Source organism: Mchenga conophoros, linkage group LG6 (assembly GCF_057382185.1).
Source record: "Mchenga conophoros isolate Kocher_MC1m ecotype Shallow Benthic linkage group LG6, M_conophoros_male_GT1.1, whole genome shotgun sequence".
Classification (NCBI taxonomy): Eukaryota; Metazoa; Chordata; class Actinopteri; order Cichliformes; family Cichlidae; genus Mchenga; species Mchenga conophoros.
In genome coordinates this window covers 38,087,382-38,104,208 of record NC_140531.1, presented here as the reverse complement: position 1 = coordinate 38,104,208, position 16,827 = coordinate 38,087,382, and the positions used below count along the sequence as shown (strand labels likewise).

The 16,827-nt window shown below is 38.1% G+C and overlaps 1 protein-coding gene and 1 pseudogene across 1 annotated transcript; both read left to right on the top strand.

The window, feature by feature from the left end:
- The first annotated feature begins 1,835 nt into the window (after nt 1-1,835).
- On the top strand, nt 1,836-4,902 carry LOC146573234 (N-acetylaspartate synthetase-like; annotated as a pseudogene).
- Nucleotides 4,903-7,524: 2,622 nt separating this feature from the next.
- Nucleotides 7,525-11,817, top strand: LOC146573233 (uncharacterized). Its single transcript, XM_085277895.1, has 7 exons — nt 7,525-7,618; nt 7,799-7,927; nt 8,560-8,658; nt 8,762-9,556; nt 9,643-9,785; nt 10,910-11,019; nt 11,123-11,817. Exons 2-7 carry the CDS (start codon nt 7,831-7,833, stop codon nt 11,259-11,261), a joined length of 1,383 nt encoding a protein of 460 aa, XP_085134021.1. The 5' UTR covers nt 7,525-7,618; nt 7,799-7,830; the 3' UTR covers nt 11,262-11,817.
- The last annotated feature ends 5,010 nt before the right edge of the window (nt 11,818-16,827 follow it).

Sequence of the window (16,827 nt, the reverse complement as noted above, 5' to 3'; positions counted from 1 at the left end):
GAGCTTTTTGTTCAGTGTATCTCCTTCCTAGACTTCCTAGACTGTGAAGCAGTCACATTCACCTGTGTATGAAAGATGTGGTGAGGCATTTTTTTTCCAAGCAGACAGCATTGCTGCTCATTTGCATCTAAAAGAGACAGAAAGTGTCTGCAGACTTTTCTGCAATGAGCTTATCTGAAGGATAGTTTCTCGCTGTGATCCAAGCACAGTTCTTCCATTTGCTTCCCTCGTGCCCTTGTAGTGGTTTTCCATTCCAGCCTTCCCCCAGGATTTGCATCAGTATCATTTTGTATGCATCACAACTGAAAAACGTCATCACTGTTAAATATAGCATCTAACTGATCCGACCCTCATGTCACATTTGGCATGTTTGGTCCTTTCGAATGTACGACGATTCTTTTTAATCTCAACAGATCTTTCCAGAATTCTCGGACTAGTGAGTCACTCCGCACCAGCTTCCCTGCTTCCTCTCAGCCTCTTGCCTTCTGCTGCCACTGTCGTATTCTATTTTAATACAGCGGAACATTTCTTAAAGTGATTACACTACATTAGCGACATCCTTTGTAGTGCTCATGAATAAGCAGGGAATTTTGTGGCTCATGTTTAAGCCTTAAGCCAACATATAAACAGTTGGGGATTGTGTATATTCTTTATTGTGCTCAAATAATTTTAATCCTGTTGCAATCATTTGCATTGTAATTTTGAGCAATTTGCTCTTTGGGTTTGAGATTTTATGCACAGTGAGGAAGTGAAGCAGTTGTTGGAACTGTGCACAAAAGGTAATTCATTTTTTGCCAGATAACTTAGAATTTAAATGACAGTTTGGTTTAAAACCATGTTGGTTTCCATTACCTGACCATTTTACCTGTCATAGTTCCAGTCTTCTATTTACCACAAACACATGCACTGCTCCCCTATTTTACAGTGAGCTCACCTAGTAGCTATCCAGGTTGAGTGGGTGCAGTATTTTTCTTACTGCTGTGGTACACAGTGTTGCAAAGTGATGACCAAGTCATTTAAAGGCACCTGAAGTGAGACTTCAGCAGTCAAACAAACATTTTCATGACATTGTCATGTACAGGTGCTGTGGCAGGCAGGAAGACGGCCCAAACACAAAGGGTTAAACTGAAGGAGGCAGCTTTACTGCACTTTAGCAAGATTACTAAATACAAAAGTTAGAAACAAGAAACCAGGACCACACAAAACACAACAATGTGGGATGATGTGACAATGGCAAAGGAAAACACAGGGCTTAAATACAGAAAGCATAACAAGGGAATTAGACACAGGAGGGAAACACAGCTTCGACTAATCTGACAAAATGAGACCGGGAGGAAGCAAAAGGGAATACACTAAACACAGGACGCGGGACTGTCAAAGGAAAACAGGAAACACACAGATATGGAGACGAGGAGAAGGACATGCAAGCTTAATGCTTCAAACAGACATGGGGACATAACTGACTGGGGAAAGTGTTTTGGGAAGTTTTGTTTGCCAAATTTTAACATTAAAACAAAATGTGTTTGATGAGACAAAAACAAATTCCTCAGCATTTGAAAAAATGCATTCAAAGAACTAAAAACCATAAAAAAACAAAAGCAATGTGAGTTTAAAAAATATGATAAAAAAATAAAGAGAGTGGTCAAGTTAAAAGAAGTCACGAATAAATAAACATTGTGTGCAGTATGAAATGTCTGTGAAGGTTCTCAGTCATTCAGGTCATCGTGGTCTAAGGAGCTCACATGAGAAAACACTGTTGCTGAAAGGTCTTCCTGTTGGCCCTCAGCTTCTTATTTTACACACTCAGATTCTCTGCTGGTGTCATCAAGTGTGATATGGAGAAAAAAACACTAAAAAAGTGTTACAAAAAACAAAGCAATGGACTGAAAGAGCAAAATGAATACATTCCATTAGTATGCAAATTTGAACCAGATGACAATCTAGTAGTGCAGCAAATTTTTTATGAAGGGCTGATGGAGATGGTGCCAGACACTGCCTTCAGAGGATTAAGACATCACCCTGAGAGTCTCTGGCTTTATGCTGCTATGACAGGTAAGATCACCCATCTAATGTCTGAAACAAACAATCTTTTAAGGTAAATTGTTCTCTATTTTTCTGTTTTTGTAATTTGAACATTGTGTAAGATTCTAATTCCAGATATACCAAGAACCTCCGTGCCTGAACAAAGACCAACCACCTGTTCTGTAAAAGCTACTTGTCTGCTACTAAAACCTTTTGTTCTTTTAGTTCTACTAGACTCAGTTTTAATGTCCGAATGTCTGAATGAATTGAAATTTGTGCTTTTTGTGTTGTTCTTTATGAACTTTATAATTTATTTACATTTAAGCATCACGGGATATCTTTCCCCTGGCAGTTATATCTCTTGTCATCACCAAATGTTGGTGGGTGATAGGAGTCCTCCCAGCAAGTGTGATGTGTTTGCGCTACTTCTGCAGCAGACGTGTCATCCATGGTTACCTCAGGCGAGCTATGAACACAGACATGGGGAACATTGAGAAGTTCTACATGAAGCCACAAGGTACATAACATTTACGCGGAAACCAGAAACTGCCAGGTTCTGTTTTGCCATAATACAAAAGACTTTTCGCAGTTTCTGTTTGTAATGCATGGTCCCTTGCTTGAAGTGGTTTGAAACACACATTTAGAAATATTACAGATACAATTTTGGTGTTACTTACATCCACATAGTTGACCTCCTGTCCCGGAAAACACAAAATCAAAGCTGTTGCTCATCATTTCCTTTTATCAGTGGTGCCATGTTTTTTTTTCTTTTTCTGACTGTTCTGCATTGCAAAACTTTGATGTCAAACTCATGACTGCAGAGTCATCAGCTTATAAAATTTTCAGATTCAAATAGTGCTGAAGGGTTACTCTGTTCATTCAAATGAGCCACCAAAGGCTATTGCCCAAATGTCTTTACTGAATGCGGTAAGTGAAAACCACAAACCACTGTCTATGGCAACTTTCAACATCACTTTTCTTTCAAAATGAACATTACTTATTAGGAAGAATGCTTAGATTGTGCAAGCAGTTCATTTTACTTGGATCAGTGGTTCCCAACCATTTTTTTACTAGTCCCCCCTTTGTTTTACAAGAAAATCCCCCCCCCCCCCCCCCCCCTCCAAGGCACAGTACAAACACATCCTCCAACCACATACACCCATATTTTAATGTCAAACTCCACTGCAGTTTATTTCCCACCTCAAACATTTTGTAAACAATTACACAAATAAAGGTAAACTGCAATAATTTACAGGTAGCAATAAAATAAACTATTAACTCTTTTACACTATGTCTACACCTACGCAAGTATTTCTTTTTTTGAAAATGCAGATTATTTTATGCGTTCGTGCCTTTTGTCCACATGGAAATGGCGTTTCAGATCACTGAAAACAGAGATTTTTAAAAACTGTCAGGGTGGAGATTTTCAAAAAGTCAGTTTTTACGTTTATGTGTGGATGAGGAAAAAGTTGATTTAGTCACGGAATGTCAAAGGTGTGCACCTTTTTTGACTTCATGCTGTGCACCACGTTATTGTTTATGTGAGGTGAATTTCTACAATGGCAGATATAGACAAAATACTGTTGCTGTTAATCTTACTAGCTGCAGTTTTTTACACGCTTACATATACCCACGCAGTTATTGTTCCTCCATTTAGAAAGACAGATGTGTCAGAGTTAAGTTCGGACGTGGCTTCTACATTCAACACAGACACTCTCACAAACATATCCTGACGCCAACATCATCATCGGTTTTGAAAAAATGTAATTTTTTAAAATTACATTTATGTGATGTACGTGTGGACGTAGCCTTCAAGAACAGAAAAACAAACCATCTTTATGTTGTAATTATTTTACATGTCGACTCAGGGGAAACAAACTCTGCTGGGGATACCTACTTTGCACCACCATTGTGCAGGTGAAGCCAAAGGCAAGATATGCTTCATCATATTTTCTAGTATTTGGCTCAGAATGAAGTTGGTTTGGAAGCATATTTGGTGATCCTTCATCATCTGTTTTTTGTTTGTATGGGACCGCCGTCAAAACCATGTCCATTATGCTAGCAGTGTTCAAATGTTCTTTTTTTTATTTTATTCATATCTTAGAAACCTTGAAACCTTAGCGATGGCAGTGCAATCAGGTTCTGAAGTATTACAACCAGTTTGTCTGGTACTGCATTCTCTGCTCCATTTTAATGTTCACTTTAAATTTCAGGATGTTGCTTTGCACTGCACTGAGTTGCTCCTGTGTAATTGGCTGATTATGATATTTGTGTTAATATGCAGTTGAACAAGTGCACCTAATGTATACACAACTATTTTTCTCTTAACTTCTGAGAGAGCCCTTTTAACCTTCATGTGGTCAGCATTCAATATTATGCCAAAATTTTGTTTTTTCCAATATTTGAAGCAATAGGCTGAGTTCTGTTTATTGTCTGCTTGCCCCAGGCTCCTGTTTTTGGGTAGCAGTGCTAGAAGGCAAAGTGGTGGGCACTGTAGCAGCAGTTGGCCAGTAAAATGAATCAGGAGGTTCTGTTGTCCTGCAGAGAATGTCTGTTGACCAAAGATATCGGAAATGTGGGGTTGGTGTTGTGCTGGGAAGGAAAGTTCTGGAGTTTGCTGCTCATTATGGATATTCTTCAGTTATCCTTGGGACCACAGCATATGCACCGGCAGCGCACCGCCTTTACCAGCGCCTGGGTTTCTGCTGTGTGGGGGTCACCAACGGGTATGCCACACCAGGAGGACGATAGTCTTTACTTGAACAAATTTTCTACAGAGTACTCCACCATCACTATAGAATTGATGTGCAAAACATCTCTCTCAAATGGACACCAACTACAGTGAATGCGCAGGTGACTAAAAATGAAGGGAATTTTTGAGACTGATAGGTCTGTTAACTTGCATAGTCACCATATTTGCCGGCTTTCCTTTCTGCCTTAAAATAGGCTAAACTTTAATAATATAGTAAATCTTTTCTGGTCTTATTGACGAAGGTAAAGTGCAAACATTCACACAGCAAACTACTGAACACAGTTTTTCCTCCCACACACATACTTGACTAATTTGTCTACAGCAGCTGTGTTGTTTTTAGTCTATATTTAATCTCTACATATTTTTTTCTAATATTATAGTTTTACTTTGGAAATTCAGCTGCTCTGCTGCCAGTGAACTTATTCATAGTTGTGACTGGTCAGGCGCTGGCAATGCCACCCCTTTCATGTGAATATGCTTGTAGCTAGCTTGGAAAAATGCTGGGCTTTATTAATGAGTTGATGACCAGCTTCATCTTACCACTTAGCCTGATTGATAACAGAACAATACCCCGAGTATTGTAAAGTAATTTTGTAGTACAGGGCCCAAAAAGTAAAAGTAAAAAGAGATAAAAAGAAAATTAATTTCCAAAAAAAAAAAGAGAAATAATGAAGAAAAATCCATAAAGACAAAATGAGACAGAATGAACACAGACAGGAAAACTAAAGATATAACCGAAATAAAAAAACTTAACACAAAAAACTCAAAGTTATAAAAGAATAACAATGACCACCGGAACCAAAATTCAACATAATAAGAACCCAAAACTCAGAAACATAAACAAACCTGAGACTGTAACAGACACACTTTTATCAGAGAGCCGTTCTCATTTCACTTCATTTTTATGGTTCTCCTTTTGTTGCTTTTCTCTCTACTTTCTACTTCATGTGTTAAACTGTGTTATTTTTTTAACTGTACTGGATCTTGTGATGGACCAATTTGTGCCTTGTTGTAAAGAACTCAGTAAAAATTATTATTATTATTGTCATAGTGTTTACTGACTTAGTACTATATGGCTGCTGTTACCTCCCCATGTTTTTGTTGTTGCTTATTTGTCTGTTGTCAGGGTAACACCAAAAAACAGCTTTCCTGAAACTGAAAGGTCTTATTGTCATGAAGAAAAAAAAGAACCTATTATAATCTGGTGCAGACCGAATGACAGTATGCTCGTTATTTTAATTTTAAAATAATTTCAGTTATATGAGCAACTTGAGAACTGATTTTCCAGCCATCTGCTTGGCTGCCAGGCAGTTGAGAAGGCACTGAGGTTAAAGGACAGAGTTTAGGGGTGTGTAATAATGTGAGTGTTTGATGGAATCCAAATGAGCTTTTTGTTTATTTGATACTGGCTACTGGATAACAAGTAAACATAGTTTGATGTGTATCTGGCTATAGTTATTTATTGGTTTGAAATTCATTATATTTTATTTGTACATTTATCACAATATGTGTGTAAATGTAACGGTACCGCAGCACTCCAATTCAAACCACACTCTTTGTGCATACTCTGTGGGTTGGCCATGTTCTATTATACTCTGTGGCTATTTTTGACATTGTATTTGATTTATAACATCTGCTTGGATGAGATAATAAAAGGGTGTATCTGTCAAACCCACACTTTCTGCACTCTTTCTGCTTTTCTCACTTTTTTTTTTTTTATCACTTCACTTGCTCGGCAGAAACTCGTTGCAGGGTCCACCTAAAAGCAAAGGCTGTAGTATCACTTCTTCATGAACAGTCAAAGATGGAAACAATAGTTAGAGAACCACTGAGCATAAAATGATTAAAATCAGTAATTTTATTTTGAAAGATGTATAATTTTTGGCTTCACATTGTATTGCAAATCGAGCTGACCTAAGAAAAGGATAAACAGTAATCATACACAACACAGCTTTTCAGCAGTAGGTATTATTCATAGCATCACACAGGTATCTAACAGTTAATCTGTTATCGCAGTAAAATGCAGCTCTATGGCATTTTCCTTTCTTCTCTTGACAATTTTATATTACAACTCAGTATTCAGCACACAGTATGGTGGTAAAATAGCCCTGCTGCTTTAGAGCAACATGGTTCTGGGTTTGAACCTCATAGTTATGTGGAGCCTATGTGTTCTATCTGCCTTCCTTTCATATGTCAAAATACACACATTTTGGACCTCGTCTCTCAACCTGCAACTTGTGGGATCACCTCCAGTGGCCCCACAACCCCACATAGAAAAGTGGTTAAGAGAATGAATCGACAATGTAGAAGTTGGCACGTATAAGAGATCTTATTATAAAACTTGAACAACATATCTGACTTAGACTTTTGCATAATATCTTCACATTGAAACTTCAATCTCAGCATTTTTAAGTTTTTGTGAAATCTACGGTTCCGCATATCTATTCATAAGAGCAGGCGGTTCATGTTGCGAAATTCCTACTCAGACAGCCAGGATCAAAACTTTTCTATGGTGGAAAATATTTGGAGAGTTTATTGGTGGGTATTAAATCAGAAACACTATAATATTAAGTTTATCATAATTGCCTTGTGTTCTGTGCAATGCACTGTTAAAATTCATCACATATGTTTAGATTATCTTTTGATTTCCCATCATTTCTAGCTGACTCACTCAGGAAAGAGGTATGCTCTTGCTCCACCTCCTAAAATACCCCCAAAGTTTGCCCTATAAGCAAAAAAAAAAAAAGGAAGTAGATTAGATTTTAAACTCTTCAAACTGAAAAAGCTCATCATTCTATTTCCAGCTCGTCCATTGATTTTGTTTTGTTTGATCTGCAAGGGGAGGTAAGGATTATTTCAATTATATTTTGCATTCATTAAAGTTTAGGCATATATATATTTGATTATCTATCATTAACCTTATATTATTTTAAAAGCAATCAACACCTCAGTGTAAATAGTTTGAAAGGGAGGGGATTTATTATAGTGAAAACTATTTCACATAAAACATTTTTGATTTCACAGATTGGACTCCAGCTTTTAAGGCAGATGCAAGGATGAGTGTCGAGTACCATGCATCCACACATGGCATTGATGACACTAAAATTGCCTACAAGCAGTTTTTTGAAGAAGGCAGCAAATTTCACTCTACAGGTAATGAACCTTGATTTTAAATTTCCTGTCTTTTTTTTTTTAAAGGAAATCACAAATACATAACATTGCTCTGCTCTCAACTTTTATGCTTGGCTCCGATGGAAAATTTTAATCTACATGGAGCAATTGGGAAATGGTAACCTTCCTGTGGCTGAAGGTGTGCTTTTTTTGGTAACGATAGTGCTAAGCAGTAGTTTTATAGAAAAATCAACCATTTGGCTAGTACCTGCACAACATCACCATGCAGTCTCATCTCTTTATTATTTGCACAAGGAACTGGTGGAACCAAAATGCACCTAGATGAATATTTAACTTAAATATGTCCTTTTCTCAAAATAACAGCATTCATGTGAATATATTGTATTTAAAGTCAAACAGAACACTTTTGAGGCTGCAGCGAACATAATATTATTTATTCCATTAACAGTCATTGTATAAAGCACATATGGTTGAAGTTGCTTTATTAAAAATATTTGAATTAGGTACATTTTGAAAGAGGAATTAACCATGTTTATGCAAGATGAATGTTTTTTAAAGTGTAATTTTGCAATACCACCCTCTAAAACCACAACTTCCTTAACATGCTTCACCAACTTATAGTTTCTCCTTCTCCTTTGCCATCCGTCATTCAGTTTATATAGTAAGAACCAGTCCTTTCAAGCTTGCCACAGTGTGCCTGGGGTTGCTGTGTTTACTCCTTTTGGCTGGTGTCATAGGTCAAAGCATCCACTGTGAGTCTACCTTTTTGTTCTGTCTGTTAAGTATTAACATTTCCTTATATCAAGGTGAAATAAATTGATTGTCCTCACCTCTGTCATGACTCCTCTCCAACAGATCAAAATGTGGAACGAGACTATCAGAATAGCTCAAAAGCCATGACTATGCAGAATCAGGACCTGCAGCAAAACATAAAAGCTGTGCAAAAAGAGAAACAGGATACGATGATACGCTATGATCGCTTACAGGAAAATTACAACTCCTTATCTACAAGCAGAGAACGGTTGCAGACCAATTACAATTTACTGATGGAGGAAAAACAGCAGCTTACACAAAGCCAAGCCCAGTTAAAGGACAGTAACGCTGCTTTGAACCAAAATTTTGAAAAGCTAGAAACTCTTAAAAACCAGCTGCAGTTGAACAATGATGCCTTGACTACAGGCAAAGACTTGCTACAAAAACAATATGATTCAGTCCTCAAGCAAAGAAATGACTTGCAGACCAGTTTTAACTCTGTGACCAAAGAGAGGAACAACTTACAGAACAAATTCAACAATGTAACCGGATCAAGAGAGCAGCTGCTGAATCGTTACAACGACTTGATTAAGACAGTGGAAAATCTGCAAGATAACTACAACTTCTCTACAACTGAGAAGGACAAGTTAGCAAAAGGTCACCAAAATCTGACTGTACAACTTGAGCATCTTCAGTCTACCTACAATGTAATCAAAAAAGCAGAAAATGTCCTGCGGGCTAATTATGACTCATTGGTTAAGGAAAAAAACGCTCTTCAAAGCAATTTTCAGAATGTAACATCAGAAAGAGACCTGCTGAAGGTGAATAATGAAAACCTGACTGCTGAGAGAGTAAAGCTGTTGGAGGAAATTAACAGACTGAATGCAACAATGCAAGGTAATCAAAAAGAAAACAGCTATCAAACATCTCTTTACTTTTGCCCCAGTGTTTGGTTATTGATCAACAAAAAATGTAAATTACAGAGAAGAAATGCCCCACTGGCTGGAAGAAGTTTGAGTACAGCTGCTACTTCACATCAGTTAGCAAAAAAACGTGGGAAAGGAGCAGAACTGACTGCCAGAACAGAGGAGCAGACCTGGCAATAATAAAAAGCAAAGAAGAAATGGTTTGTTTACATTTGTCTTCTCTCCATATATAGTATTTGAGGTCATTTTCTTTTCTTAAAGTTGAACTCATTTTTTTCCTCCCCATTTTCACCAGTACATCAACTGACAACGCATGCTATGAATTTCAGCTCCTGAAAGTTTTTTTATTAAGTCTTTTTTTTTTTCATAAAACTAACACAATAACATAATCATAATGACATAAATGACATACTCATAAAAATGTTACCTTAAAAAACAGAAAGCTTTGCTAATACAGATATTATAACAATATTCAAAGTCTACTTGCTCACTCTTTCATCACCAATGCTTATTAGTTTTTTCTCTCCTATGTATTACCAACAGGTCACTAACTTTGAAGATGTTATTATCCATTCTTCGTATAAAACTACTGATTGGTGCTGTCTGATCTGCAATCTTCCCATTTATGAAACCAGCCTCCAGTTTTGATTCAGGGGACAGACACTATCTCTACTTTTAAGATTAGCCTTAAAACTTTCCTTTTTGCTAAAGCATATAGTTAGGGCTGGATCAGGTGACCCTGAATCCTCCCTATGCTTCAATAGGTGTAGGCTGCTGGGGGATTCCCATCATGCATTGAGTATTTCTTCTTCAATTCAGTTCAATTCAAAATGCATTTGTATAGCAGATTTAAAAACAACAGAGTTGACCAAAGTGCTTCACAATCGGTTAAGAACAAGAGAAAACAATAGGGAGACAAATATAGATAAATTAGAAACAAATACAGATAATCTTCAGTTACCTTTCTCACTCACTATGTGTTAATATACCTCTCTGCACTGAATCATACTTGTTATTAATGTCTGGCTCTCTTCAACAGCATGTCTTTTATCCCATCTTCCTTCCCTCACCCCAACCGGTCGTGGCAGAAAGCTGCCCCTCCCTGTTAAAAGGGAGCTTTTCCTTCCCAATGTTGCCGGGGTGCTGGGTCATAGGGGGTCATATGATTGTTTGGTTTTTCTCTGTATGTATTATTGTAGGGTATACCTTACAATATAAAGCGCCTTGTTTGTTTTGATTTGGTGCTGTATAAATAAAATTGAATTAAATTGATCCTTTTGTATGACAAACATTTGCTGTAACTTGCATGTCTCGTTCTTAATAGACCTTCATCAATGGCTTGTATAGCAGTGACAAAGAAGTCTGGATCGGACTGACTGATGAAGGAGTAGAGGGGCAGTGGAAATGGGTGGATGGAACTCCAGTGACCTTAACGTAGGAAATTTAATATATATCTTTTGTTTTTTGTTTTTTTTGTAAAGTTCTGCTTATCCAAGGACATTTTTATTCTGACTTTGATATTTCCCATCTCTTGTAGGTTTTGGGGTAAAGGCCAGCCCAACAGCTATGATGGGAGAAACCAAGACTGTGTGGAGTTTTGGCACCGCGCATCAGGCGTCGGTGATTGGAATGATGAGAACTGTAATATTGAACAAAACTGGATCTGTGAGATGTAGTTTTCCAGAACTTTGGAATGCGTTACTGTCTGTTACCAATGAACATCATGTAATGTAAGCATAGAAACACATTAAGGATTATAATAGTATGTTTTACAACTCACCAATTTATCCAAATGTTATTTGCTGGAGCAAATACAGATTGATGTAGCTTGTTGAATGAGTGACCCAAAAGTAACTCCAAAAATATCTGCGTATACTGTTTATCATCTTATTCCTGACTCTGATGGTGACACAGTATCTGTCACTTGCCAACAGATATTTTTGAAGGTACAATTAATTTGACACATGTAACTTACCCATATGCCAGTTTGCATGAAATTAATTTACTATCATGACCATTTAGTACAATGATTAACGAAAGCCTTTACAAAGCCTTGTACTGTTATAATCAGTTATGTTATTATCACTTAATTATGCTGTACTTGCTTATCAGTGATTTTTTTGTAACTAGGAAAATGGTACCAAATTAAATGCTGTGTAATTATGGATATATTAATTAACCACCATTCAGTTCTTCACTCTCATTATTACAATAAAATAAAAGAAATAAAATTTTTATCTTGCTCTTTCATTTAGATATTAATCCAAGCAAATTAAATAACACAGCCTGCACTACTTTTTACAGAAATTATATTCAAAGACTTGTTATGACCTTGTAGTTTTTGACATGTGTTTTTACATACAACTGCCTGTTTCATATGTTACACTGTGTTTAAGCAAGAGTATAGTCAAGGGTGACATGTGCTGAAACCTCTGTGCTCACAGTGGTTTCCTGTTTCACCAATGTAGTGGAATTGACAGAATCACAGCTATAAACATTAGGGTAGGATAACAGTCAGTTTCAGGAATGAATGTGTTAAAGTAGGGAAAAAAGGGAAGCAGTGGTGTGACAGCTCAGACTATTTCAGTGTTTAACAATAACAGTCCACTAGAGGGAGGTACAACCAACACATTCCCGTCAGCTTTGTCTGCATTATATTTTTCATTCTGAAAACTTTTAGTAGAATTTTGCAACCATATTAGCCCATGTTGGTTCAAGTACCTTCTCCCTCTTTTTTTCCCATGTCAACAGTCCTTTCTGGCACTAGTGAATGCTAATACATGTGCTCCACAAAGTTTTTGTTCTTTGAGCCCATCAGAGGATACGCTTCTACATCACTAAGAAATAAAATGTTGTTACAAGAGGATGGGTCTGTTACATTTCTGCCTGAATTTCTTCTACCATTTGGCCTTGCAGTCCCACACAAGAGATCCTACTCATTTCTCTCCAGGCTACTCCAGGCAGGAGTTTGCTCTCAGTCTTCTATATAGTGTAGATATAGCTTATCTTTACTCTTTACTTTTTAAAAGTGATTTAATGGTTTATCCACCTATCCGTTCACTTCTGCTTATCTTTATCAGGATCAGTTTACTTGTCACAGAGTATTACACACCTAGTTTTCTGGAACTCTTAAAGGAGCATTTTAAAGTTTGACCAAATAAATTCTCAACCTGCTGCTTTGATTTGGTGTATTTTGAATCTGCTAGTTTTACAGCTGAGTTCAGTTACAGTCTCTGTAAATGTTCAGTTCAATTTAGGCCAAATCACAACGACAGTTGCCTCAAAGGACATTACACTGCAAGGTAAATACCCAACAATATCCTGGAGAAAACCCCAACAATCACACTTAAACTCACACTTACACAGCCTCACCAACATAACTGTTGCTTTTCCCACTATCTTGTTAGTTGGCATTTATTCACAGGTGTTTTTACATCCTACATGTGGCTGTGCTCCTCAACAGTTGAGCTCCATCTGTTCTGTGACTAAATTTCTGACAATTATTCTGGGGTTGACAGGCAGGCTGTCTGTGTAACAGCATATCTATCTATGCATGTCATGCTATAGACATTTGTTAAAATACCAAAAAATTGCAGAGTGTAGTTATAATTTTAACAATGTAAATTTATATAAAATTGTGACATGTGCATGACTTCTTTGGTTGTTATTTTCCTAAAAAGTGTTCTCTTGACATATCCCATGTTGGTCTGGATGCTTGTCCAACATGGGTTTGAAGGACCCCATTAGGATTTTCTGTTATGCACAGTGAAAGTGTGAGAGACACACACAGTCTCTCTATGTGTGTCTGTTTCATCCATCTGTCTGTCTATCTCTACTTCTCCACCTACTCGTACAAGTAGGTGGTGAGTTCTTAGTTTGGCCATGCTGCTGTGTGGGAGCAGCTCTGTGTAGACTGACACCAACCCTCCCAGAGCTCCAATACAAAGTCTCCACCTCACATTCATTTACTGCACTTGTTTACAATATCAAACACATAATATCATTGGTATTCTGGGTTATAACCTCTGTAATACACCCGGAAAGCCTCATTGCAATATCTTTTAAGTGTAAGTACCTGTCATGTTTGTATATAAACCTGGAAATAATCAAACAGTTTGAGGATTTAGACACATTTTCAAATGTAGAATAAAGGAGATATGCAGTGTTTCACATCCAGCAAACTATAGGTTTGATTTACTTGACTTCTGTTCCTTTAGTAAAACTCAGGTGATACTCAGGTAGATTTGATCATAATATCTGAAGCTTGTCCAAATAAAAGATCTTGCAGCCAGCTATTACAAATACATCTGCCCTTCAAGTTTCCAGAACACTGATTACTATGAAACACTGGGACAGTGGGAAACACTGACACTGAGTTAAAGTGTCAAACTCAAAATGCTATACAAAGACAAGAGGCTCTTTCACAGTGTCAAGTCATGGCTATGCTAAAGGTTACTAACAAGGCTGCACATGGACCTCTAAACAATCTGTGGAAACTGAATTAGGGTGCACATAAAGCACAGTCAGACTGACCAAAAGTGACCACGCATTCAGAAGAGCAACACATCATGCTTTGCTTACTGAGCTAAAAGCAACATCAGTCACAATATAGCTCTGTGGAGTGTGCATTAATGGACCCATAATGCAGGAGGCAGGAAAATTCAAACAAAATGTAAGGTTTTTAATAGGGAATAAGAGCGATAGGGTGATCGTGGCTCAAGAGTTGGCAGTTCGTCTTGTTGAAGGTTGCCGGTTCGAGCCCCGGCTCCGACAGTCTCGGTCGTTGTGTCCCTGGGCGAGACACTTCACCTGTTGGTGATGGTCAGAGGGCCCGGTGGCGCCAGTGTCCGTCAGCCTCGCCTCTGTCAGTGCGCCCCAGGGTGGCTGTGGATACAATGTAGCTTGCCATCACCAGTGTGTGTGTGAATGCGTGGATGACTGAATGTGTAAAGTGCTTTGGGGTCCTTAGGGACCAAGTAAAGCGCTATACAAATACAGGCCGTTTACCATTTAAGAGCTGGAATAATAGCTCGAACCCCAGACCACCTGTTTTGAATGTCAACACCCCTGTGAATATTCTTTATCAGTTATTATCAGTCTTATGCATATGAACATGTGTGGGACTGATTATAAGTTCACCGTTAGTGGATGGTCATGATTTAATTTAGTCCCAGTGTTTCCTACCCTTTTAAAAGGACATGATGGGAGGACAAGCAGAATGTTCACACAACTAAGGAATAAAATAGCTGCCATCTGTCACGGTTCTGGGTCCGTTGGACCCAGTATTTTGAGTTCATTATGTTTTGGTACTTTTGCATCATGGATTTTCCTTTATGTTTCTCTGGTACTTGGTGTTTCAGTTATCTTGGTGTTTTTCTATATTATGATTTATGATCTGATACTGTTGTGATTATGATTATGATTTAGTAGCCTTTGGTCAGTGTCAAGTCTGTCTCTGTCTAGTCTGTGTCTTAGTAAAGTGTGTTTTGTTTCCTGTTTTACTTTGAAGGTTCTTGTTCCTGTCTGATGTTAGTATGTGCAGCTTTGGTCCCCCTGTCTCGTTAGCCCTGATCTCTCCCAGCTGTGTCTCCCTCCTGTTGCCGATTCCCCCATTACTACCCTGTGTATATAAGCCCTGTGTGTTTTCCTGCCTGTTACTTGGTGTCAGTTGGTGTCAGTCTATGTTACTTGGTGTCCTGCTCGTCTCTCTGCCTCTCATCCCTTTTTGTATCATCTCAGGTTTGTCATTTAGCTTTCCCAGTTCAGGTCTTTAGTTTTGTCTTCCCTCTTGCCTGTTTGCCTTCTCACTCCTGTATAAATAAACTCACCGGCATCTTATCCACTGCCTGCATCTTGGGTCCTCCTTCTAAATCCACACGGCTCGCCTCGGCAGCCGTGACACCATCACACAAGCTTCTGGTGATCTCAGTCATGATGGGATAGCATACGTTATCAGGTTCTACAAAAAACAGAGTCCTTACATCTGCTGTGCTGTTATTAAATAGGGGACAAAATGGGACAACAGAGAATGAGACATTCATAAATTCATATACAAGTTTTGAGAAATGAAACTTTTCACTAAAATTGTTAAGAGTGTACTATTAATTGTGATTAAGTGCTTCACACATATTGCATAACACAAGTATATTCATTAGTGGTCTCAGATAATAAAATTGATGTTTAAATATGCGTACATTAAAGAAAAGCGCTATACAAATACAGGCCATTTACCATTTTACCATTTACATTAATTAAATAAAAAAGGCGCAAAGCACTTGGTTAGCACTATTGCCTCACAGCAAGATTGTTCTGAGTTCAATTCCACCATCAGGCCGGGGTCTTTCTGTCTCTGTGGACTTTACCTGTTCCCCCTGTGTTTGTGTGGGTTCTCTCTGGGTGCTGCAGCTTCCTTCCACTGTCCAAAGACATGCAGTTAGTGGGGATAGGTTAACTGGAAACTCTAAATTGGCCATAGGTGTGAATGCAGGTGTGAATGGTTGTCTGTGTCTATGTGTTAGCCCTGTGACACACTGGTGACCTGCCCAGGGTGTACCCTGCCTATTGCTCCAGCCCAGCTCTGGGGCTGTTTTGCTGCCTCAGGACTCGGAAAACTTGCTATGGTAAAGGGAACCAATGTCCGGCCATTTGTTCATGACCACAAGCTAAAGTGCACTTGGGTTTTGCAGCAGGACAATAACAGTTATTGTATACAGTATACAGTATACAGTATACAGTTATCGCTAACTAGCACATACACCAAATCAGAATCAGAGAGACTTTATTTATCCCCAAGGCGGAATTAAGAAGGTGGCTAGAACTAGGGATGGGAGCTCGAAACAGACGTTACGGCACTGTGTCGAGCTTCCGTTTCGAACAACGAAGTTTCGATGTTTCGAAACGCTGCTCTACAGCGCTGTTCAAAACACCCAGGTCACGTGACCATGATTAAACAAGGTTTTGTTGTGACTCCTGCAGTTTCAGCAGGTGGCGTATCTGCTGCTTCTAGTTATTGCCAGGTGCAATGATTCACATTTATTTTTTTTTTTTTTTATCAGCGAGAGTGATTTGGATGGGTAACTACTGAATTAATGTTTTCGATACTACTATATCTATTCATTACATATGCATGTGCAAAAGAAAAGAATGCCCTCGCTCTCATTATTATTTTCACTGTGGATTATGAAGAATAATATCCAATTATTATATATAATAATATATAATAAAATATTATATTATTACTAT